The sequence below is a fragment of the Saprolegnia parasitica genome (genome assembly GCF_000151545.1).
Source record: "Saprolegnia parasitica CBS 223.65 unplaced genomic scaffold supercont2.10, whole genome shotgun sequence".
NCBI lineage: Eukaryota > Oomycota > Saprolegniomycetes > Saprolegniales > Saprolegniaceae > Saprolegnia > Saprolegnia parasitica.
The window spans coordinates 427,822-453,165 of NW_012156404.1; the positions used below are offsets into that span (position 1 = coordinate 427,822).

General features: G+C 62.6%; 3 protein-coding genes across 3 annotated transcripts; 2 read left to right on the plus strand and 1 right to left on the minus strand.

Annotated features, from left to right (window-relative positions):
• The first annotated feature begins 116 nt into the window (after positions 1-116).
• SPRG_03972 (hypothetical protein) lies at positions 117-2,203 on the plus strand. The gene is made up of 4 exons (XM_012342564.1): positions 117-1,024; positions 1,072-1,266; positions 1,312-2,030; positions 2,079-2,203. The coding sequence occupies exons 1-4, from the start codon at positions 236-238 to the stop codon at positions 2,194-2,196; spliced, it is 1,821 nt and encodes a 606-aa protein (XP_012197954.1). The 5' UTR covers positions 117-235; the 3' UTR covers positions 2,197-2,203.
• An 86-nt stretch (positions 2,204-2,289) lies between these two features.
• SPRG_03973 (hypothetical protein) lies at positions 2,290-2,886 on the plus strand (the record flags this gene model as incomplete). The annotated part of the gene is made up of 1 exon (XM_012342565.1): positions 2,290-2,886. The coding sequence occupies one exon, from the start codon at positions 2,290-2,292 to the stop codon at positions 2,884-2,886; it is 597 nt and encodes a 198-aa protein (XP_012197955.1).
• Positions 2,887-2,900: 14 nt separating this feature from the next.
• Positions 2,901-25,332, minus strand: SPRG_03974 (hypothetical protein; the record flags this gene model as incomplete). The annotated part of the gene is made up of 9 exons (XM_012342566.1): positions 2,901-4,350; positions 4,398-12,111; positions 12,160-13,131; positions 13,212-13,863; positions 13,917-16,833; positions 16,882-19,852; positions 19,902-20,988; positions 21,049-21,343; positions 21,379-25,332. The coding sequence occupies 8 exons, from the start codon at positions 25,330-25,332 to the stop codon at positions 9,066-9,068; spliced, it is 15,894 nt and encodes a 5,297-aa protein (XP_012197956.1). The 3' UTR covers positions 2,901-4,350; positions 4,398-9,065.
• Positions 25,333-25,344: the final 12 nt, after the last annotated feature.

Sequence of the window (25,344 nt, forward strand, 5' to 3'; positions counted from 1 at the left end):
ATGGCAGTCGTAGGCAGCTGTACTCAAGTACAAACAAAGCCAGCCGATTGCGTTTGCTCCAAGTGAAGCACCAGAGCCGGCAGAACAATCGCGCGAACCAACGCCAGCGAATGAGGCAGCACGGGATACAGAGCTCGTATTGGTGCCAGAGCCCCTATCGGCGTCAGAGCTCACTCTGCTGCCAGTATTTACTCCTACTCCAGAGGCCCCCTCCGCGACAGAAGAGTTTTCTTCGATGCCAGAACCCACTCAATTGAATCCCACGGTCGCGTCAGAGTGTGCACCTGAACCCTCACCGATTTCAGAGCTAAAAGCCGTGCCCACACCACGCAACGAAGTTGCTACGCACGCTATGAACGATGTGAGGGCACTCGACGAAGCCGCTGCCACCGCTGACGCCAAGCTGCACGAGAACGAAAAATCTGTCGAGGAGAAGACGACCGACCGTGCCGATGCCAAGACCGACGCAACAAACAGCGACACTAAAGCTGACGCGAAGGCAAAGCACGAACGATCTCCAGCACCCGCCGCCAAAGATACAGTCGACAACCACTCGAATCGAACCGCCGAGCTCGTCGCTGACGCCAAGGCATCGGCCGACCTTCCAGACGCTGACGAGAAGCCATCGTCCTCCAGCCATCCAGTGCCAGAGACTGACGCCAAGGCAGCCAGCGCGACCAAGACCGACGACGAGCGCGATGCAAAGACGACCAAATTGCGACCTCGGGCAGCATCTGCGGCCGAGACGTACTCGGTAGCAAACTTGTACCCTGTCAAGTGGGACGACCCGACAGCCGCTGCTGTTCCATCACTGCGTCGCACGAGCACCAAACCGACCGCGACAGGGCTTTCTGCGACAGTGCCAGTGGTCAAGAAACGAAGCACGTCGGCCAACGCGGCGAGCAGTACTCTAGTTCAGCTGCGCCAGTCGCAGCTGCAGCACGCAACCGAAGTCGCGCGTCTCAAGACACTGCTCGACTGCGTGACGCAGGAGCGAGACGTGGCACTCGCACGTGCCCAGCGGGTGGGTGAATTCACCAAGTATCAGACAATATTGAATGTGATCTGTAGACACACGAGACGCTCCAAGCCAAGACGGACGGCCAGGAACAGCTGCACCTCCAGGCGGCGACCGCGATCGCGGAGCGCGACGCTTTGCAAGCCCACTGCAAGACGCTGCAGGAGGCGATCCGGAAAGAGCAAGTGGCGGCCGAAGACGCGAGGAAGCGCACGGCTACGTACCAAACCGACATCCATCAGCTCAAGGTCGCTACACTTGCGACACCATCGGCTACATCCCAACCTTAATAGGCCAAGTGGAGTGTGTGCCAGGGTCAGATTGCGGCGCTCGAGTCGGAGAAGACTGCGCTCGCAGCTGCCGCCGAGACGTCCAAGCACGAGGTGTACCGCGTGCAAGCCGCCCACGAGAAAGCGATGGCGCGCATCGCCAAGCTCCAAAAAGACATCTCGCTCGCGAGCACAGCCCACGCATCCGAGCGCGCGAGTTGGAAGCGCAAGATCGAGACGCTGAGCGCCGACGCCAAAGCCACCGCGGTGCGGCTTCAGCACGAAGCGACCAGCGACATGCAGCTCAAGCTCCAGAGCGCGACGATGGTTGGCGAGAAGGCGCGGCGGGAGAAAGACGAGGCGACCGAGACTCTGCGACGACGCACGCAACTGCTCGAGTCCAAGCTCGAGACGGCGACGGATCGAATTCGGGTACTTGAAGCGCAGCTCAAGGTCGCCGCGATGGCCACCAAGAAGCACACGGCGGCACTGGACCTACAGAGCGCCAACAAGCGCCTCGAGACAGAGCTCCATCAGCTCCGACGCTGTGTAGCGCTCCAGCAGAAAAAGGCGCCGCTTCGCGCAACAGCGCCAGCGGCACCACCCCGACGCGACCTCGTCACGATGTTGCCACCGGCGCCAAGTCGCGTCATGACGGTTGACACGGCCGTGCAAGCAGTGATCGATGAGGCGTCGGAATCGGAGAGCGCACGGGTAGCGGATCTCGAAGCGGCGCTCGCAAGGTACGCTGCGACTTGCAGGGGTATTGTGCAACAACAAACATTTCGTAGACTCGAGGGCGTCGTCGCGGGCAAGACGGAACAGCTCACGTCCCTACGCGAGCTGCACGCGCAGGAGCTGCAGGTGCAAGCCAGGGCCTTCCTCGCGCGACTAGGGTCCACGAGCTAACACGCAGAATGTTGTTTTAAACGTCTCGCCTTGCAGTCGATGTTTCGTGCAGTGTACACCGGTGCACCTGCCGGTTGCTGTCACAACAAAAATATGCACTGCGCCTACTGCAACACCAACGACCATCGATTTCACGGCTGCATCGCGCTCCGGCAAGCCATGATCCAGCGCTCGGGGCTAAAGGGCTTCGTCGTTCCACAAGGTCTCTGGTGCAGCTACTGTGTGTCGTTTGGCCGGTTTGAAGGCCACGTTGAAGCCCACTGCCGCTGGCTCGTGGAGCACGTGTACATGGGCGTTCCCATCTCGCGACAGTGCCTGCCTCGACGCCTCGTGCTACCCAACGTAGCACCGCCGACGTCCGAGTGCGGCTACTGCGCCGACCGAGCCCACACGGTGGAGCACTGCACGATGCTTCAATTTGACGCGGTCGCTGGGAGCGTTCGCCGCAACTTTCGCATTCCGGCCGCCGTCGGCTGCAGCTACTGCATTCTGCACCAGAAGCTCCGGCAGCACCCGTTGGACGCGTGCTACCGATTGCAAGAGCACCAAGAAGCGCGGCAAGTGCACCCGCGCTTCCCCATGGCGAGCAGCAAGGGGCCGCCGTGCACTTCGCCAGAAATGATCAAGCGACTGGCCACGCACTCTGTCGACACCCCACGCAAGCGGTCCAAGTACGGCCCTGCGTTGTGAATTGCGTTGCCAGTTGGACGTCTTAAAAGCATGTACTAGCGTTGATTTTGAGTTGAATTATGCAATATTGTACATGGCGAGTTTATGGCGCCGTGGCGGTGACGTAGGCGCCGCTGGCAAAGCTGCCGTCGGGCAAGAGCAAGCTGTCGGGGCAGAGGTATGAGTTGACGTTCCCACGCTCGCAGAAGAGACTCATGTAGCCGTTGTTGTTGACGGCTTGGATGCGCATATAGTACGTCGTCCCCGACACGATGCCATGGGCTGCATTCGTCAAGAGGATGTTGGTGCCGGCGACCGGGACGCGGTTCGTGCCCGAGAAGACCGACGACGTACTCCACTCGAGGTAGTAACTTCGGAGCCCAGACCCGCCATACACGGCGCTCACGCCGAGAATCAACGGACACGGCACAGGCGACGCGAGCGAGCCAAAGCACGGAATGCCGTGGTACGGAACATACGGCGCCTGCCACTGGATGTAGATGCCGGCGCTGGGCGTCGAGACCACGGACGCCGCGAGCGAGATGGGTTTGCCCGGTGCGACGAGCGCGGGCACACTCGGGACGGGCGCTGCGTCCTGGGGCGCGCTTACGCCGAGCCGATTCACGGCAAAGACGCGCACAAAGTACGCGGTCTGCGCGGCGAGCAGCGTGATCGTGTGCGACGTCTGCGCCGTGTCCGAGATCGAGACGCTGCTGCGGTCCGGCGCCGGCGTCAGACTGTCGTACGTGGCGACGACGTCCCACTCAACGATGTAGCCCGTGAGCGCGTCGCCGCCATTGTCGACCGGCGGCGCCCACCCGACCGTGAGCATGCTCGGGGACGTCACGCCAAGCAGCACGTTGGTGGGCGAGAGGGGCACCGTGGACGGGTTGAGGGAGAGGGGCGACGAGAGCGCCGGCAGTCCCGTGCCTTGCGAGTTGGTCGCGCGCACGTGCACAAAGTAAAAGACACCTTTTGTCAACCCCGGGATGATCGCAGTAAAGGGCGAGCCATTCGCGAGGTTGTTGACAACCAATGACGCCGGCGACGCAGAAAAGTCCGGGGCGGTCGACCACGTCACCGTGTACGACGTGATGATGTCGCCGCCGTTGTCGACCGGTGGGCTAAACACCACTTGCAGCGTCGAAATCGAGTTGACAGTGAGTGTCACGCCGGTCGGCAGACCGGGCACCACCATGGGCTTTTGCGGACTTAGCACGGCTTGCGGCAACCCAAACCCAATCGAGTTAAAGGCCGTGACGCGGACGTAGTAGAACTGACCCTTGGTGAGTGCACCGACCGCGGGGATGACTTGTGCGCCTGTGCACGGCGGGTAGAGGATACCCGCGGTGACCTTGACGGCGGCCACTTGGTAGTCGGTGGGCGCACACGTGTTAGCGGCGCAGTTGAGACTCGACGACGACGCGACGGCCTCGAGGGTAAAGTCGTCGCCGGCGTCCATGAACGTGATCGACCACACATACCCTACAACACGCGCATGAGACGACGCCTCCATCACCTTTTTTGGGTACCGCCGTCGGCCGCCGCCACTGGCGTCCGGGACACCGTCACACCGTTTACGATCGAGGCGAGGCCTTGCAATTTGCGCTGGAGCGACCCCGACGTCCGTTGCCGCACCACGTCGCACGTGTCGGTGCAGGTAGCGCACGCTGTGCAGTAGAGCAGCGAGAACGCGGGCTGCGCGCCGAGCTCTGCAGCCCCAAGCGCGACGGCGTTGAACGGGATCGGGTCGGTCGTCCACACGGCGTTGGCACGCGTGAGCTTGAGCTGGAACCACCCGGCCCCGATCGGCGACGTCTGCGCGACATTGACGCGGCTCGACGTGACCCTCCAGACCGCATGCACATTGGCGACGGCACACCATACACTCTGGCTTCCCGCGCTCGAAAACGCCGGCGACGTGTCGTACTCGACGAGGTATTTCAAAATGGGCGACCCGCCGTCGCTCGTTGGGGCCGAGTACGTCGCCAGCAGTTGCGTCGACGAGCCAGGCTTGACGCTGACAGAGACAGCGGCGGGCGGCGACGGCACCTGCAGTGGCGGTGTAATGACCACCGGGTAGCTTGCCGCCCGAGGTCCAAACGAAAGCGTGTTGCGGGCTGTGAGCGACGCGTAGTACGCCGTCCCGGTCGTGAGATTCGGGATCATGTAGGTGAGGACGTTGGCGGCCGTCGTGTCGTAGAAGCCGTAGCCGACGGCAGCTTCGCCGATGCGCACGTACGTGTAGATGGCGGCACAGACCGTGTCGGCAGGTAAACACCACGCGCCTGTGTTGAGCACGACGTTGTTGCCGTCGTAGACGGTTGCGACGGACGAGGCTGGCTGTAGCTTGCTGCTGTCGACGGCGAGCGCCGGGGCGTTGCCAACGAACGACGTAAAGGTGATGACGTACGCCACCATGTTGGCGGGAAACGCGCCATGGGTGATCGCCGCCACCGACACTTGGCCAACCGTCGAGAGTTGCTGAAGCACGTTTTGCACCAGCGACGCCGGCGCGGACGCCGGGAGGTAGTTGGACCACGACGACCCTTGGAATGCCAGTCGGAAAAAGCCGGCTGTCGTCTGGGCAGCGTTGGTGTTGGTGATCGTAAGCACTTGAACCTCGGGCGTACCGGGGGTGCTGGTTGTGCCACCGACGACGCCGGCCACCGCTTCAAATGTACTCGCTTGGATACCGCTGCCACCGGTGGACGAGACGATGGCAATTTGCAGCAACGGCTGGTCGCGCAGCGCCGTCGTGAACGTTACGCTCCACTGGTACCCTTGATTGACGTTGATGGCGCTGCGCGTGACCTCGACGTTTCCGATGAGTGGCGCACCGGGCGTCGTGCCGCCACCGAGGTTCATGAGCGCGCTACGGACGTTTTCCGGCGCGCAGTTCAGTGCCAAGCTGCCAGTGAGCGCACCACCAAACGCCAAGGTGAACGTTAGCGCTGTCGGTGCTGTTGTCCACAGCAGTTGCACCACTTGCACTTCGGCGCGAGAGGCCGTCGTCCACCATTCCACGTGGTAGTAGCTCAGCGGCCGGCCGTTGGACGTCGCCGGCGGCGCCCACACGACCGTGGCCTGCGTGATCGGTGCGTTCGGTTGCTTTATGGGCGTGCTGATGCGAACACTGGTCGGCGCCGACGGTGGCCCGGACGGCGCCAGCGTGTTGGTCGCAATCGTCGCGAGACTGTACCCGACGCTCGTCTTGGCACGGACTTGCACAAAGTACTGCGTGCCGGCGACAAGCCCCGTGATCGAATACGTGAGTGGACCGCCCGCAAACAAGGACACAAAACTCGCCGCGGGGACGTCCACAGGAAAGAGACGCCCCGTCGACGTGAACGTCGAGACCGTGTCGACATCGACTGAATAAAACGTCACGGCGGCGCCGTTGAGCCCCTGGCCGTCGCGCGTGGACGGGCGAATCTGCAGCTCGAGCGACGTAGGCGACTGCACGTACAAGACCGCCGAAAGCACCGGGTCTGGAAGGACATTGGTTGGCGTGATCGCGATCGGAAACGACCATTGACAGTTGGTCGGCGGCGTGCCCGAGACGGCGACGCGCGTAAACGGCACCGAGTTGACGGCTGCGAGGCGGACGTAGTACGTCACGTGGGGCGTGAGCCCTTGGATGAGGTACTGGTACGGCGGTGTGCCCTGGATCGCGACGCCCGACACCGGCACCGGCGGACTCCGGTAGAACACAACGTCGTAGGCTTGTGCGACGAACGCCGGACACGCGTTGGCCGCCACCGTGATCGTCGTTGGCGAAATGGCCGTGATCGTGAGCACACATTGCATGGCTCCGAGCGTGATTTGGTTGCTGACGACGAGAACGCCAGTTAAGTCCGTCGAAACACTGAGCGTCGTGGCGCCAAAGGCATTGGCGCAGCCCGTGCACGCCGGTCGTCCGTGCAGAAAGCTCGTGTGCGTGTCCCACTGCACAAGGTACGACGTAATGTCGCTGTTGTAGTTGATCGCGCTGTTGGAAGGCGGCGCCGGCGGACCAAAGTACACGACCGCCTGCGTGCCCGAGACAACGACGATGTTGAACGCGTTCGGGGCGTTGGGCACTTGCCGCGGCGTCGCCGTCACAACTGCGGACGCAACGCTGGCGCCGTTGTCGTTGATGGCGTTGACGGTGAGAAAGTACGGCGTGCCCGGCGTCAACCCTGGTGTCGATGGCGACACGTAGACACAGCGATGGCACGACGCACCGCGCGTCACGACCGTCGCGTCACTTGGCTTGAGCTGCAGATTGCGCGCGCGCAGCTTGCCCGGCGTTGAGACAGAGAGCAAGTCAACAGTGTACTGGTACCCCTTAGTCCACTCATAGACAGTCACGCGGAGGGCGGTGGGGCCGACATACGCCATCGGGTTGCCGTTTGTATCGCCGAGGTACAATGCATTCGACGGCAGCGATGACGACGCCGTGTCACTGAGAACGGTGTACCACGTGCCGCCAATCTGGATCGGGACGCCCGGCACGCCGTAGGCAAACGAAGCAAAGTTGCACACTTGGCCGAATGAGCACGTCACGTACAGCTGGCCTTGTACGACGTCGACCGTGCCGGTGAGTGCGGATGTCGCGAACGATTGCGCCACCGACACCGTTCGAATCGCCGGAAGACTCTCGAGCGCGACGCGGACGTCGATGGCGGTCGACTGCGCGTTCAGCGGTGGTGTCGTGGCGCCGTTGAAAGTTAGCTGGAACGTACCGCTGAGCGCATTCGCAGGGCGCACGTAAATGCCGGCCACGCTCGTTGGCGCAAGCACAACTGTTGTGCCACCCGCACCATCGTCCGCTGCCGTGCTCCCAAGTGCGCCATAGACGTAATGAAACGTGATCGTCACGACATCAGGCGTAGGCGATGCGCACAAGAGGAGCTGCGACGGCGTCGTCACCGTGACGCCACCGGACGGTGCACCCAGCGCCGTCGCGAGTCCAGTCGCCACGTCACCCAAGAGCGCGTTGAAGGGAAACGTGGTCGTGATGCTCTTGGCGGTGATGGCAACCGCGCCCGACGTGGCCGTGCACTGGAATGCCAGCACCTCCTTCCGGTAGCTCGTGCTACCAATGGCGACGATCGACGGCACGGCGCAACCGGCGGACGATACGAGAATCGACTGCGGTCCAAACTGCCCCGAAAAGATGATTGCAAACGACGTGCTGAGCGCAACAACACCGGTACTCGGTGTCACGGTGACGACGCCGTTGATCGTCGGAAGGGCATTCAGCATGCTCTGCACGGTCGTCAAAGGTGTTGTCCCAACTAAAATCGTGCCGGTCGCCGCGCCCATGAACGAAAGTGTAAAGCTCGGGCAAACAGCGCCCACGGCAATGCTCTGCGTCGTCGCGGTCGGTGGCGAGAGCGTGCCCGACCAGCTGAGACTCGAAGCGCCCGTGGTCACGTACTGTCGCGTCGTCAAGAGCGCGGGGTCCGAGATGGTTAGCGCCATGGGTGCTGCGTTAAACGCATTGGACGTGTCCCAGTTGATCGTATACCCCGTGATGGGCGACCCATTGTCGGTCGAAGGCGGCTCGAACGAAACCGCGAGACGCGAGCCCGAGCCCATGGACCCGGGGACAAGCCGCCGGACGTCGACGAGCGCAGTCGTGCCCGTGAGCGCTGCCGTGTTGGCTCGGAGCAAGGGGAGACTGCCGCCCGTCACCACGTTGTCGACAAACGTAACAAACCATTCGTACCCGCCTTCAAAGTCCGGGCCGGTCCGAGTTACGGAGAGCGCGCCAATCGTGGCGAGCGTTTGCAGCTTTTCTTGGATCGACGAGCCGTCGCCAAGCGACTGCGCGGGGGATGCAGCGGCATTCCACGCGATCGGCGGCGTCGTTGCGCCGAGAAACGTCAGCGTAAACGTCCCCCCAAGCTGGTTCCCTGCGACAACTTCCGTCACGACAATGTCGTTGCCGATACCCGAGAGCAAGTTGGTCGGCGTGAGCAGCGGCGCATTGCCTTGGTACGTCAAGAACGAGATTATCCACGTGTACCCGAGTTGTCCGTTGGGCCCGGTCCGCGTCACGAGGACAGTCCCGACCCACGACTGCTGCTGCAGAATCGACGTCATGGTCGGTTCGTCCGCATCGAACGGAATCGGGTCGGACGCGCCGAGGAGGAAGCTGCCGCCGAGCACATTGCCGTCGACGATCGTGGCGCCGGCGCAGGTGGCCCCACTCACGGCGCGAAAGGTGGCGTCGGCAGAGCAAATCCACTGCGGCACGTCGCCGCTGCCCTCGTCGAACACGATCGTCCACTGCGTGCCGCCTTGGGCATCGCGGAGAGTCGCCGAGACGTACACGTTGGGGCCACCGATTGGGAGACGTGCAATGTCGGCTTGAAGCAAACTCGCTGAAGCGGTCGCCGCTGCAAAAATCCGCTCGTAAAGTCGTTGGGATGTGTGTACGTGATCGCGACGCTGGCCGTCGTGGCTGTCAGCACGTTGTTAACGAGTGTTTGGAATGGCGTACAGCCCGTTGCCACGACGAGCGCCGGTACCGGCTGCCCTGGGACGTACCGCGACACGCCGTGGCCATGGAAAAAGATATCGTAGATGGCCCCGTTGGGCGCAACCACTGGGTCTAACGACTGCACAACGAGCACCTCATCGATGTTTGGCAAGAGCTCGAGCGCTGCCTCAAGGTCCGCTGCGGCGATGTTGAAGGGCAGACAGGCCGTCGACCCCGTGCCGCCAGCAAACGAAAACGAAAGCGTAAATCCACCCTTGTACAGCACTGCGGCGCTTTGCACGACGAGCCTCTGGACGGCGGTGTTGGTGCCCATCGCGCTCTCCAAGTTCTGGCTCTGGCGTAGCGAGTAGGGCGCACCACCCAAGGTTGCAAACGCGGTGCACGGCACCGACGCCGCCGGGGTTTCCAGTATCTGCATCGGCGCGACTTGGCCCGCGACGTTGAGGCTCACAAAGGTCACTGAAAACGTGTAGCCGTAGTTGGAGCTGACGGTGCCATCGCCGGTGCGTGTCACAACAATGTCAGAAGCGACCAAGGCTCCTGTGGCCACCAGCGCCGCGGCCACATCGCTCGCTTGGGCGTTCCAGTTGATGGCCGCTGTTGGGTACGGCTGCTGCGTCAAGGCGCCGATATTGTTGCTGACGGTGTCTGTGTACACGAGCTGAAATTGACCGGCCGTGATCGTTGCGCTGGCAGCGATCGTAATGACTTGCACTGTTGGCTGTCGAAACGCGATGGCCCCTACGACGCAGGTGCTCGACCCACATGGGTTGGTGGTGACCGTGAGCGTCTGGACCTCCGAGATCATGGCGGCCGACGTCGTCACCGACTGTACTTCAAGTACGTGACGCGCGGCTGTTTTGACGCGTTGGACTTCGCTCACAAATAAGTCGAGGCCCGTCTGGACGTTGACAGGAGGTGGTGGCACGGCGCTGGGAATGATCGATGTTGACGCCGACCACGGACTCGAACCAATCGCCGTCGTTGCCGCAACGCGCATGTAGTATTCGTTGCCTGGCTGGAGGTTGGTCACACTATAATTGTTGGACGGCGACCCTTGAACAAAGTTGTCAAAGACGGTGACGGCACCCGTGACGCCAGTGCTGTCGACACCAAGCGGTGCGACGTCGCCAATCATCTCGGCGAACCGGAGTGACCACTGGAACCCGTTCACTTTGTACACCGCCAAGTTGGCGCCGCGACTACCAATGTAGGTGGCGGGTACCGCTGCCGACGCGACCGTGGCAAGGGGCACCGTCGACGCCGCGAGCAGGTTCGTGTTGGACCCCGCGCGTATCGTGGTGACGGTGACGGTGCCAGTGCCAAAGTTTTGAAGGTTGCTTTCCGTCGGTGGGCCAATGTTGCCCATGACGAGCGATCCGAGGCAGTACACCGTGTAGAGGTATCCGTTCGGCGACAAGATCGGGTCCGTGCGCACCGTCACAGTGACGCCCGACGCCGCGCCAGTCAGCGTCGCAAAAGCTATCTCCAGCTCGGCTTCGGTGGCTTTCCACGACACGGTCGTCGTCGTGCTACCGAGCGTCAGGTCGTACGTGCCACTGGGCGCAATGTTGCCGTTGGGGTTCGACACGACGATCTGAAACACGGCAAACTGCTCGTTGAGTACGGAAAACGTCTGCGATACACCATAGAGCACGACGGCACCGACGGCATCCCCGGTGTACGGCGTCGACAGCGCGAGTCGGTTGTCGGCCGTGCCACCCGCGTACACGGAAACCACCGTCACGGACGACGTGGCAGCAAAGGCGGTGCAGCCCAAGGTGTCGACGACGAGGAGCGGCAGCGTGCCGCTGAGCGCCGGCGCTGTAAACGTCACCGTAAACACAAACCCGTTGGGGGCGCCGACCGGATCAATGTCTCGGTTGACGACGACGCCGTCGGCTCCGATCGTCGAGAGTGTGTTGAGCGCAGTTTGGACGGCGGAGGCGGCTGCGTTGTAGTCGACACACGTCCCCGTCGTTTGGCCGAGGAACCCGATCTTGAAGCTCGGAGTCCCAGCTATCGGTGCAGTTGCATCCGCCACGACGATGCGCTGGATCGCATAATTGCCGCCGCCGTCGACGACGCTGGCTTCAATGCGCCGAGAGCTGCCGCCGACGGTCGACCACCCGTTGGTGCATGTGGCTTCGTCGGTAATTGTAATGGGCGCCACGTAGCTGTACGAGCTTCCAACAAAGTAGAAATCGTACGCGTATGCTGGCGTCCCGTCCCGTAGCGTCTGCACGTAGATCGATGGCAGCCCCGACGTCACGGGCGAACACGCTCCGGTGCCCATGGAAAAGACGACGAGCGGTGCGACGTTGCCAAGGACGTTGCTGAGGCCGACGCGAAGGTTGCCGTTGTACGCAATCGTATACTGAAAGCCGTATCCCGACGCCGCCGAGCCGTCACCGGACGATGTCACGACAATGTGGCCACTCATGACATTGCTCAGTCCGTTGAGAGCGGTTTGGAGCGCCGTCGCCGAGAGACCGTAGTTGAGACAACTCGTCGTTGCCGTTGCGCCGTTGTTGGTCAGCGCGAGGCGGAAGTACCCATTGGCGCCGTTCACGACCGGAGCGTTGGACGCCAGCACGAGTTGCTGGAGCTCTGTCGTCGACGTGCCCGAGCCGTGGGCCGACACGAGGACGGTATCGGGCCACGCGGCGTTGACTTGGTCCTGGATCGCCGCACTCGTGTCTCCCCACTTGATACAAGTCGTTGCGACGCTGCCCAAGGAGAGCTTATAGTACCTATATCACGATAAATCAGCAACGAAACGATTGCATGGTTCTCGGTACCCCGTGGGATCGACAACGTAACCCGAATCAGTCGAGAGAGTAACTCGCTGGTGCGCCATGCGTCCCCCGTTTAGCACCGTGGCTGCTGTTGCTGTACCTCCAGCAAGCGCTGCGCACGTAGCCGTGGTCGCAGTGAGCAGTGCCACGTCACCAAAGACGACAGCACCGCCAAAGTAGATGGTGTAGACGATCTGCGTGTTGCCACCGACGACTGTCGCTGGGCTTTGCGTGACGGTGATCGAGCTGCCAGACCGCGTCGGGTCGATCATCGTTACGAGGCCGTTGAGCACCGTAGCAAGCGTCGCTGTCTGCGCCGGCAAGCACGCAGACGTCGCCGACGCGCCTTGGTAGGCAAGCGTGAGCTTGTAAAAGTTGACGGTAGCCACATTGGTCGGTGTCCACGACGCCGTCGGCAGCGCCACCGTGAGCGTCTGAATCTCAATACCTGTGCGTGCCACCGTGTAGATGCCGCCGCTGAGGCGCACCTGGTCGCCCGGAAACAGAGTCGTTGACAGCGACGTCGGTGTCGCAAGACTTGGCGAGGACCTTGCTACCGTGACCGTCGACGACGCAACGACGCCTGTCACTGGGGTATCGCCGTTGGACCCGACGAGCGTGTTGGCGGACGGCGGTGGTCCAAAGCGAATCAGATCCCCGGGCGCGAAATACTGCGTGATATCGACACCCGAGATGGTAGCCACGCTGCTGTCCTGAGCAATCGTGGCGACGGCGAGTGGGATGCGGTATACGGACAAGACGTCGTTGGTGGCCGGAACGTAGCTCATCGACGGCAGCGCTTCGATCGCTTGCTCGAGAATCGGCGCCGACGCCGCGTACGGAATCGGTGGCGTCTCGGCGCCAGCGTAGGAAAGCATAAACGCACCCGTGATCGGCCCGTTGCCGTCGGTCACGGTGATGACGTTGACCGCTGACTGGGCGCCCGTGAGCGCCGGGTACGAGACCGTAAGTGCGCTCATGTTGCCCGTTCCCGGCGGAAACGTGTACCCGTTGTAAGCGCCGGGGTTTTTAAAAACACGACGCGCCACCGGTACCCGCCGCGCGTCCCGTCGTTCGAGACGGCAACGTCGTCCCAGCCGCCCGCACACGCCGTCGTCAGGCACCCGAGACCAACCGACGGAATCGGAAACTGCGTGACGCGGACGCGCCCCAGCGTGTTCATCTCGTTGAGCTTGCGCTCCAAGCGATCGGCGGTTTCCCTAAAGGAAATCGTGCGCGGCCCAAACGTCGAGTGATAGTCGATCGTGAACGCGCCACCGAGGGGCGCCGATCCGGCTTGCGTCTCGGTGACGGTCACTTGGCAGACACAGGTCGGCGCGGCGAGAAATGACACTGTCAGCGGCGCCACGTTCCCGGCGCCCGGTGGCGTGTTGCCAGGATTGGAGACGAACCGAATGAGCCACGACATGGCACCGTACTGTCCAATGACGGTCCGTGTGACGCTGGTGACGCGGCCGTTGGCCCAGATGCCCGTCTCGAGTGCCGTCGCAGACGCAGCGCGGAGAACACGCGCGACAGCACTCTCTTGTGCATTCCAAGGTAGGACCATGCTAAGTGCGAAGGGACCGGCCGTGAGACCGCCGGCCATCGGTACGCATACTTGGTCCACGACGTCGAGAAAGGTGGGCGTGACAGTAGCGACTGTAAAGACGCAAGATGCGTAGCCCGCAAGGTAGAATTGGTCACCTGCCAGAAGCGTCGATGGCAAAGTAGGTTGCGCCGCCGTCAAGCAAAGCCACCGACGATCGTCGCGCACGTCGAGCCGGGGGTTGCGCCCTCGCACGTGGCCGCAAGTGCAAACCGGCTCTCGACGCCAGGGTCCCCTGTGACTTTGAAGACGCTAAAACTCGACCGAAGGATGACACCGTCGACGGCGACTCCGCACGGATTGGTCGACTGATCGCAGATTGCAATTGCCGGCGTCGATGCCACCAAGCTATTGGTCGCGACTGCGAGCGGCGGAACGTTCCCAGGCGCGTTGCACAAGTTGTTGATCGAGTCGTGCTGCGCGCACGGCTCCTTGTCGTACAGGAATGTGATCGTCCACGTGTACCCACCGGTGAGAACGTTCACGGCGCTTCGGGTGACGGCGACGGTGCCAATGTTGGTCATGGCCTGCAAGATCTCTTGCACCGACTGCCCGCTGCTCTGGCTCTGTGCCGCCGACGCCCACGCGTTGTGCGCGATCGGAGCACTCGTCGCGATCTCGTTCTTCGACATGTAGAGGCTCGACGTCGTGTCGAGCTGCAGTGTGAAGCTGCCTTTGAGCGGGCCGACACCAGGCTGGGACGTGCCAACGACGCACGTTGGGGAGCCGCCGTTGGCCGTGTCGGTGAGCCCCTGTGCCAAGCACGACAGTTGCAGTCCCATGGCGGTCAGCGGTCCAACGTGGCGACCCCACGCTTTGGAGTAGCCCGTTTCCCACACGTCGGTCCACGCTGCCGGTGGCCCCAACCAGTTGCCAGGCGTGTACACTGTGTGGTCGGAGGTTGGGTCTTTCCATGTCGACGACGTGAACGTGATGAACCATTGGTACCCGCCCACCTGCGTGGCGGCGTTGAGGACACCGGACGTCGGTCCGAACGGCCCAACGCGCGAGACGGTCACCCTCGAGGGCTGGATCGAGTTGAGGTTGTTGAGCTGCGTCGCGACCTCTTGCACACTGGCGGCGTGTGAGATCGGGCCCGTCGTTTGTCCATTAAAGGTCAATTGGAACGTGCCACTCAGCTGGTTGCCAGCGACCACTTCGTCGGTCGTAATGCTGACGCCGGTGCCGACAAAGCTTGGTGACACGACTTGAATCAACGGGACGTTGCCGCCCGTGTTGGCGTCATTGTACGTAATGGACCACGTAAAGCCGAAAGCCCGCGTCGGGAGCGAGCGGTAGACACTCACACTGGTCCACCCAAATTGCGCTTTCAGGTATGTCTCGAACGCTGTGTCTTGGACCGTGGGCCCCACAAGAATGTTGCCAGCGTCCGTGTTGGTGCCAAGGACGCACGCGGCGGCAGTCACAACACCATTGTACGACAGCTTGAACGACCCGCTGATTTGGTTGCCGTCGACACTTCCCAACGACGGCGTGAGGAGACTCGTCGCGTCCTCGATCGCAACAACGGGCGCCGGGGTGGCACCAATCGCATTGCCAAGACTGCTCGTAAACGTCATCTTGGGCACGTTCCAGCCGCGCGACAAGAACGTGATCGTCCACGCGTAGCCGCCCGACCAGCGCGTCGGTGCCGGCGGGTACACAGACCGTGTGACGCTGACCGAGCCCCAAACCCACTCGGAGACAGCACCGACGCCTTGCAACAGCTGCTTCAGCGTGGCTGGCGTTGCGTCAAATGGAATCGCAGGCGTCGTGAAGAGGACGCTGTCGGACGCCCGCGTCAGCGACAGTGTAAAGGTGCCGTGCATCATGCTACCGATCGACGTCCGCGTCACCGTGCACGTTGGCGTGCCGCTCGAGACCACGATATTGGTGGCGTCGCACGTGAGGAGCGGGATCGTGCCCGTGTTGCTGACAAAGCTAATCGCATACGACGTGCCGACGAAGGCAAGCGACACGACCGGCGTCGCGACCACCGACACGGCTTTGCCAAGACTGTTGAGGAATTGCGTCGCCACCGCCGTGTCGACCTCGGGGTACTGCGTGCCGCCGGCGCCTTGCCGCATGACGAGGTTCGAGATGGGCGAGAGCACTTTCGCAACGTACACGGCCGACGTCGCGCCTGAAAACGTGGTGCAATACCGTCCGACGTTGCTGGTGTCGACTGTCAGCGTCGTCGCCGTCCGCGCCGAGATGCCAAAGACACACGGACCGATCTGAAGGACCGATCCAACCGCAACCACCGTCGTCAAATCGACGTCAACTGAAATGGTCGTTCCGTCAAACGCAGTCGCACACGTCGGGCAGAGAGGCGGCGCCGTCGGCTGGCACGCGGCGCTGACACCCGGAAACGCGCCTGTTGTGACTGCCGGGTCCGAATATTGCTCGCACGTGTAGAAGAGGCGAAAGACGCTGCCTGGACTGTACACGGGGTTGCTGCCAGCTTGCGTCTCGGTCGTTTGCGTCGGAACCGCCGACTGTAGTGGCCCAAGCGTGCTCTGGAGCTGGATCGCGGGGATATTTCCAGCGACGCCCACGCCTGTAAACGTGATGGTGAAATCGAGCGTGAGCAGGTTGTTGGTGGCGTCCGGCGTCGAGACGCGTGTGACCTCCACAACGTCTACGTTGGAGAGGCCTTCCAGTGCCGTAACAAAGTCGGACGCGGCCGTCGTGTCGCTTGTCGACGTGACCGCCGTCGTCACATCGACGGTCTGCGCCGTCATCTTCTGCGCGCAGAAGAAGCACAAGGTGGTATCGAGGCTGACCACCAGACCGCCAGTAATACCAGCGTGGGCGGTTATACCTGCAAACGTAATACTAAAGGACTGGACCTCGTTGACTCGAGTCGTGCCGACAACGACCGTTTGAATCTCGGGGGCGCTCGTCAGAGACGTCCGGACGCCTTGGACTTCGTTGATGACCGTGGCGTCGAGAACGATGTGTTGCACTTCGTTTCGATCGGTCGCCGACGTCGTAATGGTCTGGACCTCGTCCACAACGTCGGCGCAGGACGTCGAGATCGTTTGAACTTCGTCAACGCCCGTCACCTACACCATCGATTTGATATCAAAGACAATCCCATGACGCGTCCGTACCGTTGTTCGAACAGTTTGGCGTTCGTTGGTGACCTGCACCGTAGCCTCGATGTACTGCGTCTCGGACACGGGGTCGGTTGAGACCCACAGCGCTTGCATCTCGCGGACGATGGGCACCGAGACAGTTGTGGCGTGCCCGCTGAGATAGCTGCTGTTGTCGTCGTACATGAGTGCATACGACTGCAGTGGCAGACCACCATCGAACGTTGGCGTCTGCCACGAAGCCAACACGCTCGTCGCACTCACATCTGTGAGCTGCAAGCTACCAGGCGTGCTCGGTAGCTGGTTGCTCAAGATGGCTGACGGCGGGCTTGTCGCCGCCACGGGGCCCGCACCGAGACCGTTGAACGCCGAGACACGGACAAAATACGTGCCACCTGGAGTAAGCACCGACGATACGACGCCTGTCAGGACATTTTCGCCGCCAATGACGTACTGCAGCGTCGTCCCCGACACCATGGCGAACGCAGCAGGCGAGTCAAACGTGGACGAGACGTCCCACTCGACCATGTACTGCGTAATTGGGATCCCACCCGAGCCGCCGAAGACGGGAAGTGCTGTCGACGGCGCTTTCCACGAGACCAAATACCCTGCGCTACTGACCACGGTAAGCGTCGGAGAGGTGGGCGGCCCGGGGCGCACGTTTTGAGGAAGCACAGACGACGGCACCGTGGTCGCCCAGTCGCTCGTACCTCGGTCGTTGGTCGCAGCGACCCGAGCGAAGATCGGGACTTGCATCGCGATCGGAATGTTGTAGTAGAATGGCCCCGTCGCGCTCGGAGACACCGTCATGACGTAGAAGTAGTCAAAGCCCGGGCTTGTGACGGCCGAGAACCCGACGTCGGTGTCCCACTGCACCGTGTACGACACGACGCTCGTACCGCCGAGATTCGTGGGCGGCGACCAAATGACCTTGAGGAGCGTATTCGACAAGACAAGAAGCTGCACATCCGTCGGTGCGGACGAGATGCCTCGGGGTGTTACATACTGCGGCAGGCCCCACGCACCCGGGCTCCACCCCTCCGAGTTGCGAGCGCGAACCAGCGTCAAGTACGGGACGCCTGTCGTGAGCTGGGGCACGACTGTGGCTTGCGCGGCACTCGCAACGAGCTGCTGGCACGTTCCGACCGTGCCACGGCTCTCGCAATAGTACGTTGGCTGCACCCCTGGACTCGTGATCGCTACCGAGATCGCTGCACTGGCGCCCGTGAGGCCGCTGCCGTCGGCAACCATCGGTAGCACGTCGTTCGCGACTTCGTTAACAAACGTGACGAACCAATTGCGACCGTACCCGTTCGGTGACTGGGACACCACCACCGACGACACCGTGTCGAGTGCTTGGAGAGAGCTTTGGAGCTCGGCGGCCGATACGTTGAACGGAAGCGGGTCCGTTTGCTTGGACATGACGGCGCCGTTGACGGTCAGTGGTACGGTGAGGCGGAAGGTGCCGCCGATCGGCACCAGCCCGTTCTGGACCGTCGTGACGAAGATACCGGCACTGGTGCCACCCCAGTTGTCACTCGGCATGACAACGAGCGGCGGGACGTCGCCGACGTGCATGTCACCAAAGGTGATCGTCCACGTAAACCCGTTCGCGCTCACAAAGACGGGCACGGGGACCGTCGTCGTCACGGCTTGTCCAAGCACCGTCAGCGTGATCGTGGTGCCAGCCAACGCTGCAATCGTGTACGGCTGACCACCAATCGTAATCGCGTTGCCCACTGCGAATCCACAGCACGTTGTGACGTCCGTCGTCGGCAACTGCGCCGTCGCGGTTGTGGTTGTCGATAGAATCACGTACAGTCCCGGTACCGCGCGCATCGACGTGGCGGACGTCACGGTCACACTGCCGACGCCAGGGACCAGCTGCAAGAGCGACTGCACCGAACCGACACCGGTCGCGGGCGCGTTCCACGCAATGTTGCTCGTGCTCTTTCCTCGAAACAAGAGCTTAAAGTTCCCACCCAGACTCGGCGACGACGCGACGCTTGTGACTTGCTGGATCTCGGGCAAGCCGCGCAGTGCCGACGTTGTAATCGTTTGAACGACGGGCTGTCCCGCGGTTCGAAACCACTCGATGCGATACGCGTCGACGGGAGCACCGCCTGTGGCGAGTGGCGGCGACCACGTGACGCCCAAGGCAGTTGCACTGGACACGGTCGTCGTCACGCTGCTCGGGGCCGACGGCTGCGTCCGTGGAATGCCTTGTGCGAACGGCATTGTCGGCGACCCGTACCCGACCGTATTGTAGGCCATGACTCGGGCAAAGTACTTGGTGCCTGGCGTCAGCCCCGAGACGCGAAGGGCGAGGGGGTTTGTACCGTGCACCTTCTTGGCCACGGCCACGCTGGCTTGCGTGCCCGTTAAGGTCGCCGTCACAATCTGCATTGGAAAAATGTTGCCCGAGCCCGACACAATGTTGTTTTTGATGTGGGCAAAGGTGACAGACCAGCACGCGGTGTTGAGTGCCGAGCTCAGAATGGTCTTAGACACCTTGGCCGTATGGATGGACGACGTGGCTTGCAGCGCGTTCTGCATCTCAAGCGCCGAGGCGAGCACCGAGATCGGTGCCGTCCAGACGCCGTCGAACGACACGACAAACGACCCTGCGACCGGCGACGATGCACTCGTATAGATGTCTTGCACGTCGTAGGTAAACGCGCCGGCGGTCAAGTCTCGGGTCCCGCGCTGGATTTCGGTCACTTGCACGTGCGCCAAATCACCTGTGAGCATCGAGCTGTCGGCGCGCAGCAGCGCCAAGTCGCCCAAGTTGGCCATGAACGTGATCTTCCACGCCGTGCCCCACCCAAGGCCGAAGCGAGAAACGACGATCGGTGTCCCAGGGACGTTGGCATTGCCGGTCAGAAGGACCAGCGCGGAAGTCATTTGCGCCGCCGAGCACGCGTGCGGCAACGGCGCTGTCACTTGACCGCCAAACGCCAGCGTAAACGTACCGCCTTGACCGCCCGCACTAGATGGAATCGAGTTATGAAGCAGTCCTCGACGTCTCGTTTTGGTACCTTCGAAAGCTCGTGGCCACTTGCTGGATCTCAAACTGCTGCCGCACCGTAATGGTGCCGCCGTCGACACCCACGTTGGTAAACGACGGGTCGGACGTATATTCGATATTGTACATGAAGATGGGCGCGCCGCCGTGGTACATGGGCGGATGGTACCGCACGTCCAGCCACGTGGCGCCATGTGCAATGTCAAACGTAACGCCCCGCGGCGGCGACGGAAGCACAGCGGTCATGGCCGTCGACGCCGTGACGACAGCACTCACGGCTCCGAACCCTGCGGCATTGGTCGCCGACATACGCAGTGCGTACGTGGCGCCAGCGGCGAGAGCCTTGTACCACGGACCACTCGCCGTGTCGGGCGAGCCTCGGCGGGTTGTAAACTGAGTGATCGAGACTTCAGCGACATTGCCGCCTGTCCCAACGGTGAACGCTGCGCTCAGTGGCGGGAGCGTCCGGCGGTTGTACGTGGTGCCCCAGAACGTAATCGTATGCACATACCCGACGCCGACGGCGGTCGACTGCACCGTGACGCCGTCAACGACCGAGAGTGCTTGAAGCGCCGTCGCAATCGTGGTGGTGGTGGCCGACCACGGCAAGGCCGTCGTCGTCTCGCCCATGAACGACAGCGTGTAGGTTGCCCCAGTGCCAATGGCCGCCACCGACGCCGCCGAGAGGGTAATCGTTTGCACCATGGACGGATTCCCGAGTGTGATCGTGTTGGGTGGCACAAAGTAGGGCCGGGTCGTGCGCAAACGGGCGTCGAGACCCGCCCAATTGAGACCGGGAAGGGCATCAATTGACGCGAGGTTGCCGTACAACGACTTGAACACGATCGGATATCGAAAGCCACCGGCGCCAATCGTCAGCGTGCCTTGCACAATCGGGGCTTTGAGGACGCCGGTGAATTGGATCCAGTTAACGCCGACGGACGTCACGACATACTCGCTCCACGTGCCGTCAGGCCAAGTGTACCACACGTAGTCCCCCGTGAGCACCGTCGGCGAAAGGTCTGTTGTCGAAATGAACCGGTTGCGGTAGACAGGAGTCGCCGGTGTCGATGCGACGACAGCGGCACCGGCATACGCCGCTATCAGCGTCAGTGTTACACCATCTACACCGACGTCTTGCACGGTATACGACGCTGCACCGATCGAGATCACGTCGTTGTTGACGATGCCATTGCCCGCAGAAACGACCAACGACGACGAACCTGCTGTGGCCGAGACGACAGTGATAACCGCTGTATACGTCGAGATGAACCCTGGGGCGGACGTCGTCGACCGCAAGAGAGTACCCGCAGACGCAGTGAAGGTGCCGCTGCCACCCGCATCGGCAGCCAGCACAATATCGGCGCACGAAACCGACGCGATCGTGTGTGTCTCTCCGTTGAAGCGGATGACGTCGCCAGCAGCAACGTACAAGCTCGGGTCGATCGCACTCGCCTTGTACAGCACTGACGTCAGGACGGGGAGCCGACCGTTGCCGTGACGGAGAGTGCAAGCGTCGTGTAGCCGATCTGGCTCGGATCACTCGGGACATTGGTCAGTGCCATGGCGACGTTCACATTGTAGAGTTTCTCGAGCTCGGCAACCACCTTGTTCATCGTTGCGGCGACGCCGATTGGGGTCGTTTCCGTGTCGTCGAGTGCAATCGTCCAGTCGCCCGACAGACTGTTTAGCACCGACGTCGATGTAAACTCGACCACTGGAAACGACTGCATGACCGCGTTCGTGCCCGTCAAGAAGGCATCGTCGACCACAATGTTGTCGATCGCATCGGTAATGGTCGGTGCAAATGTGACTTGCCACGCACGCCCATACGTCCGGTGACGCACGGTCGTCACCGTCACGGGGCCGTTGACCATGGCCTGCATGGCGGCAGCGACCGCGGTTGCCGTCGTCGCTCTCACACTCAGCGGTGCCGATACTTGACCCCGGTACAGAAGCGTAAACGTACCGCCCAGCGGCGAGTCGGCGTCCGCAATGAGCGTCTGAATCGCAGGCGACCCGGACGCGCATGGCCCTTCGTACTGAAGGGTCCGGACCCGGCTCTTGACGGCCACGGCCGGCGCCCACGCGGCGCAGGTCCCGGACCCGGCGCTCACCACACGCAGCGTCGGCCACGCGCCCGTGGGGTAGTCGCCGCGGAATACGATTTTGTACGTTGGCAAATCAAAGACCCGCAGGGTGCGCGACTCGCCCGCAAAGGTCGCGCACGGCGTCGATGGGTCGTACAAGGCGACCGCGATCGTCGTCGCTTGGGCAGCTGGCGCCGTCGACACGGTGAAGGTGCACTGGTCTTGTAGCGCGTCCCCTGCGTTCTTTTGCACGCGAAGAAGCGCTCCGACGGGGAGGGCGGCGGCTTGATCGGTGGTGAGCCCCGGGGCACCCGTACTCACGACGGTCAGTAGCCCTGTCGAGCTGCTGTAGCCCGTGACAGCAGCCGCTTGGCTGCCGGGTAAAAGCACCTGTTTGAAGACATCGATCTTCTCGACCGAGACGTGGCCGACGTTGGGCAGCGCCATGAGCAGTGCCTTGAGAGATTGCGCGTCTGCATTGAATGCAATGCACGCGGTTGTTGACGCGTCCAACTGGAGCTGGTACGCGCCGGCCGAGATGCTTGTCGGTGCAAACAACTGCAGGATTTGTGTGCCCGACGACGGTCCAACAACAAAGGTGTTGCAGTTGCTGGACGCGCTCAACACAAACGAACTGTAATGCGCCGGAAACGTCGGCGGCGTCAGAACTGCGACCGCCGGCACCGCGATCGCGGCGCCCGACGCGACCGACGAGAGCGACGACACGACTTTGAGCCCTTGCGCCGTGGTCACGTCAATAGAAGACACGCGGTTGTCGCTCAACGACGCCTGGGGAAACGTCACACGCCATTGGTACCCGAGCGGTCCGCGTCGACTTCCAGCAGTGTCCACTGCAAAGAGGGCATACATGCCGCTGCCAAGACTCCCGGTGCCAAGGACGTTGGGTGTCACGGCGACGACAGAGTCACCGACAAGAGGCGTCGACGTGATCGTAAACAACACTTGGTTTACGGCAACAACCGTGCCCACTTGAAGCAATGCAACCTGCACCGAGGTCAACGGTGCACCAAGCGTTAACCTTCCAAGAGGCGGTGAGAAGGCCGAGACGGCGTCGGTGGCCAAGCGACCCCCAAGAACAAAGATCAACCGCGATGCCGTCACGGGGCGCATGTTGGGTAGGCGGTTGAGTGCGGCGGCAAACACGCTCGCCGCTGCGTCCACGGGCAGCCGTTGCGACACTTGGCTGCCGTAAGAGAGCTGGAAGGTGCCTTGGACGTCATTTGGAACCGGGTGGTACACATCGATGGCGACAACCATCGGTGTGCCAAAGCTGGCGTCGGTCGTCGCCTCGATCTCGTAGTTCGTGATGGGCGTCCCGCCACTGTCGGTCGGCGGCACAAACGTCACTTGGAGCTGCGAAAAGGACACGGGGAGTATCGTAGAAATGCGTGGCGCATTCGGTGGTCGCTGCGTGTACGCCTGCAGCGGCAGGGTCCCTTGGCCGTACGCTTGCAAAAGGTTGGACCCGGGACTCCAACCAATGCCGTTTTGCGCCCGCGCGCGTAGTGCCAGCGGTGCCGCGTTCGGGACGCCACTGAGCACCGTTTCAAACATGGCCGGGACCCCGGACGTCACTTCGGCCACGGTGATCGTCGCGCCCGCGCCCGAAAGAAAGTTGCCCGTCACGGACAGCAGCGGGAGGTGGCCCATGTTGGACGTGAACGTCACGAGCCATTGAAACCCTAGCCCTACCGCCGTGCGCGAGACATTGACCGAGCCGATGGTCGGCAGCGCTTGGAGCTTGGTTTGCACATCGACCGCGAGCTCGTTGTACTTAATCAGCGCGCCTTGGGACCCTGTCGACGTATAGTACGAGCCAAACTTGATATAAAAGTAGCCGCCAATGGGCCCCGCGGTCGCCGACGTCGTGATCGATTGCACCTCAAAGACCGCGCCGCCGAGTACCGTCGAGGACAGAAGCGTGCTAAAGTCGGGAAGAACGCCGACGCTGCCGGGGGCGGGTGCGAGTGTGGCCGCGCACCCGGCACAAGCGCCTCCGTACTCGTCGGTCAAGAGCGGGTCGACGCGGAGGCACGGCGAGGTCGGGCAGCTCGTCGGCCCCAGCGACGAGAGCGTGATCGACCACACGTAGCCCATTTGACGTGAAGGGCCGACGCGAGACACGGTCGCGGTGCCGAGGCCCGGCAGCGACGACAGAAGCGCTTGCATTTCGAGCGGCGTTGCGTCGGCGCGCACCGTCACCTTCTTCCGGCGCAGCACCGTCGCTTCATTCGACGACGCGAGCGTCCACGGCGCCGCCACTAGCTCATTGGCGATGTCGCCGAGGGTCAAGGTCGACGTCGTGATGGCGTTGACGCTGAACTCGTGGCCGCCGATTTGAATGTCGTCGCCGACGGCCACCTTGAATGTCAAGTCGGTCGACGTCGCCACGGTCGCGCTGCCTTGCGTCACGGCGACTTGGCCGATCGCCGTATCGTACACATAGACAGGTACGTTGTTGGCGCCGAGGATGTGCTTGGCGTCCAGCGGCACGTGGACGTCGGTGAACGGCGCCGACGCGTGGATTCGAAAGCGCTGACCGTTGATGCGCACGACGTCGCCGCGACTGACGAGGCCCTTGAGCGAGCTCCCGACGGCCGTCACACCCACGCGCGACCCGGCGTCGACGCTGATGGTCACCGCTGGCAGGGCCACCCAGTCGCCTTGGAATCCGATCGAAAGGTCCATGGTGCCACTAAGACCGTCGCCGGACGTCGTCGTCATGAGCTGCCACACTTCTGGCACAAAGCCCAGCGTTCCCGGCGTCACGCGCGCCCCTGAGAGCGAGACGAGGCTGCTTGCAGGCAAGAACGGCGTGCACACACTGCCGACAAGCACGTTGGGCTGCGGGCCGTTGACGAGGATCGGGCCTGTGAAGGAGATCGTGTAGATGAAGCCGTGCGGCGCGGCGCCAAAAGCCGACTGCGTCACGCTGACGCCGTCAATGTTGGGTAGCTCGTTGAGCGCGAGCGAGACTTGGTCGGCGGTCGCGTTCCATCCAAGGCAGTTGGGCGTCGCATACGAGCCATGCGCGTTCGTGAACGAGAGGCGGTACGCTCCCGATGCGATCGGCCCGTCGTTGCTGGCGATCGTAAACGTCTGGACGTCCGGTATGCGCGCCGCGACGTCGACTTGGTACGCCAGCACGGGCTCGCCGTTGCTGCCAAGCGGCAGGATCCCGTACGGCGGCAGCACTTGGACGCGCAGCGCCGACGTGTTCTCAGCATACGCGTAGACGTTGCTCGGGACGCTTGGAACGTCTTCAGGGTAGAAGACAGCAGCCTCGCTGCATGGCGCGAGGAAGAGCCAGAGGACGACGAGGCTCCAGGCCATCGAGGCGACGCG

Bases quoted from the DNA above. Each gene is read 5' to 3' on its own strand.
- SPRG_03972 (XM_012342564.1), top strand. From the start codon at position 236: ATGCCAGAACCCACTCAATTGAATCCCACGGTCGCGTCAGAGTGTGCA. The intron at 1,267-1,311 runs GTCGCTACACTT...CAACCTTAATAG, and splicing joins CCGACATCCATCAGCTCAAG to GCCAAGTGGAGTGTGTGCCA. The intron at 2,031-2,078 runs GTACGCTGCGAC...AACATTTCGTAG, and splicing joins CTCGAAGCGGCGCTCGCAAG to ACTCGAGGGCGTCGTCGCGG.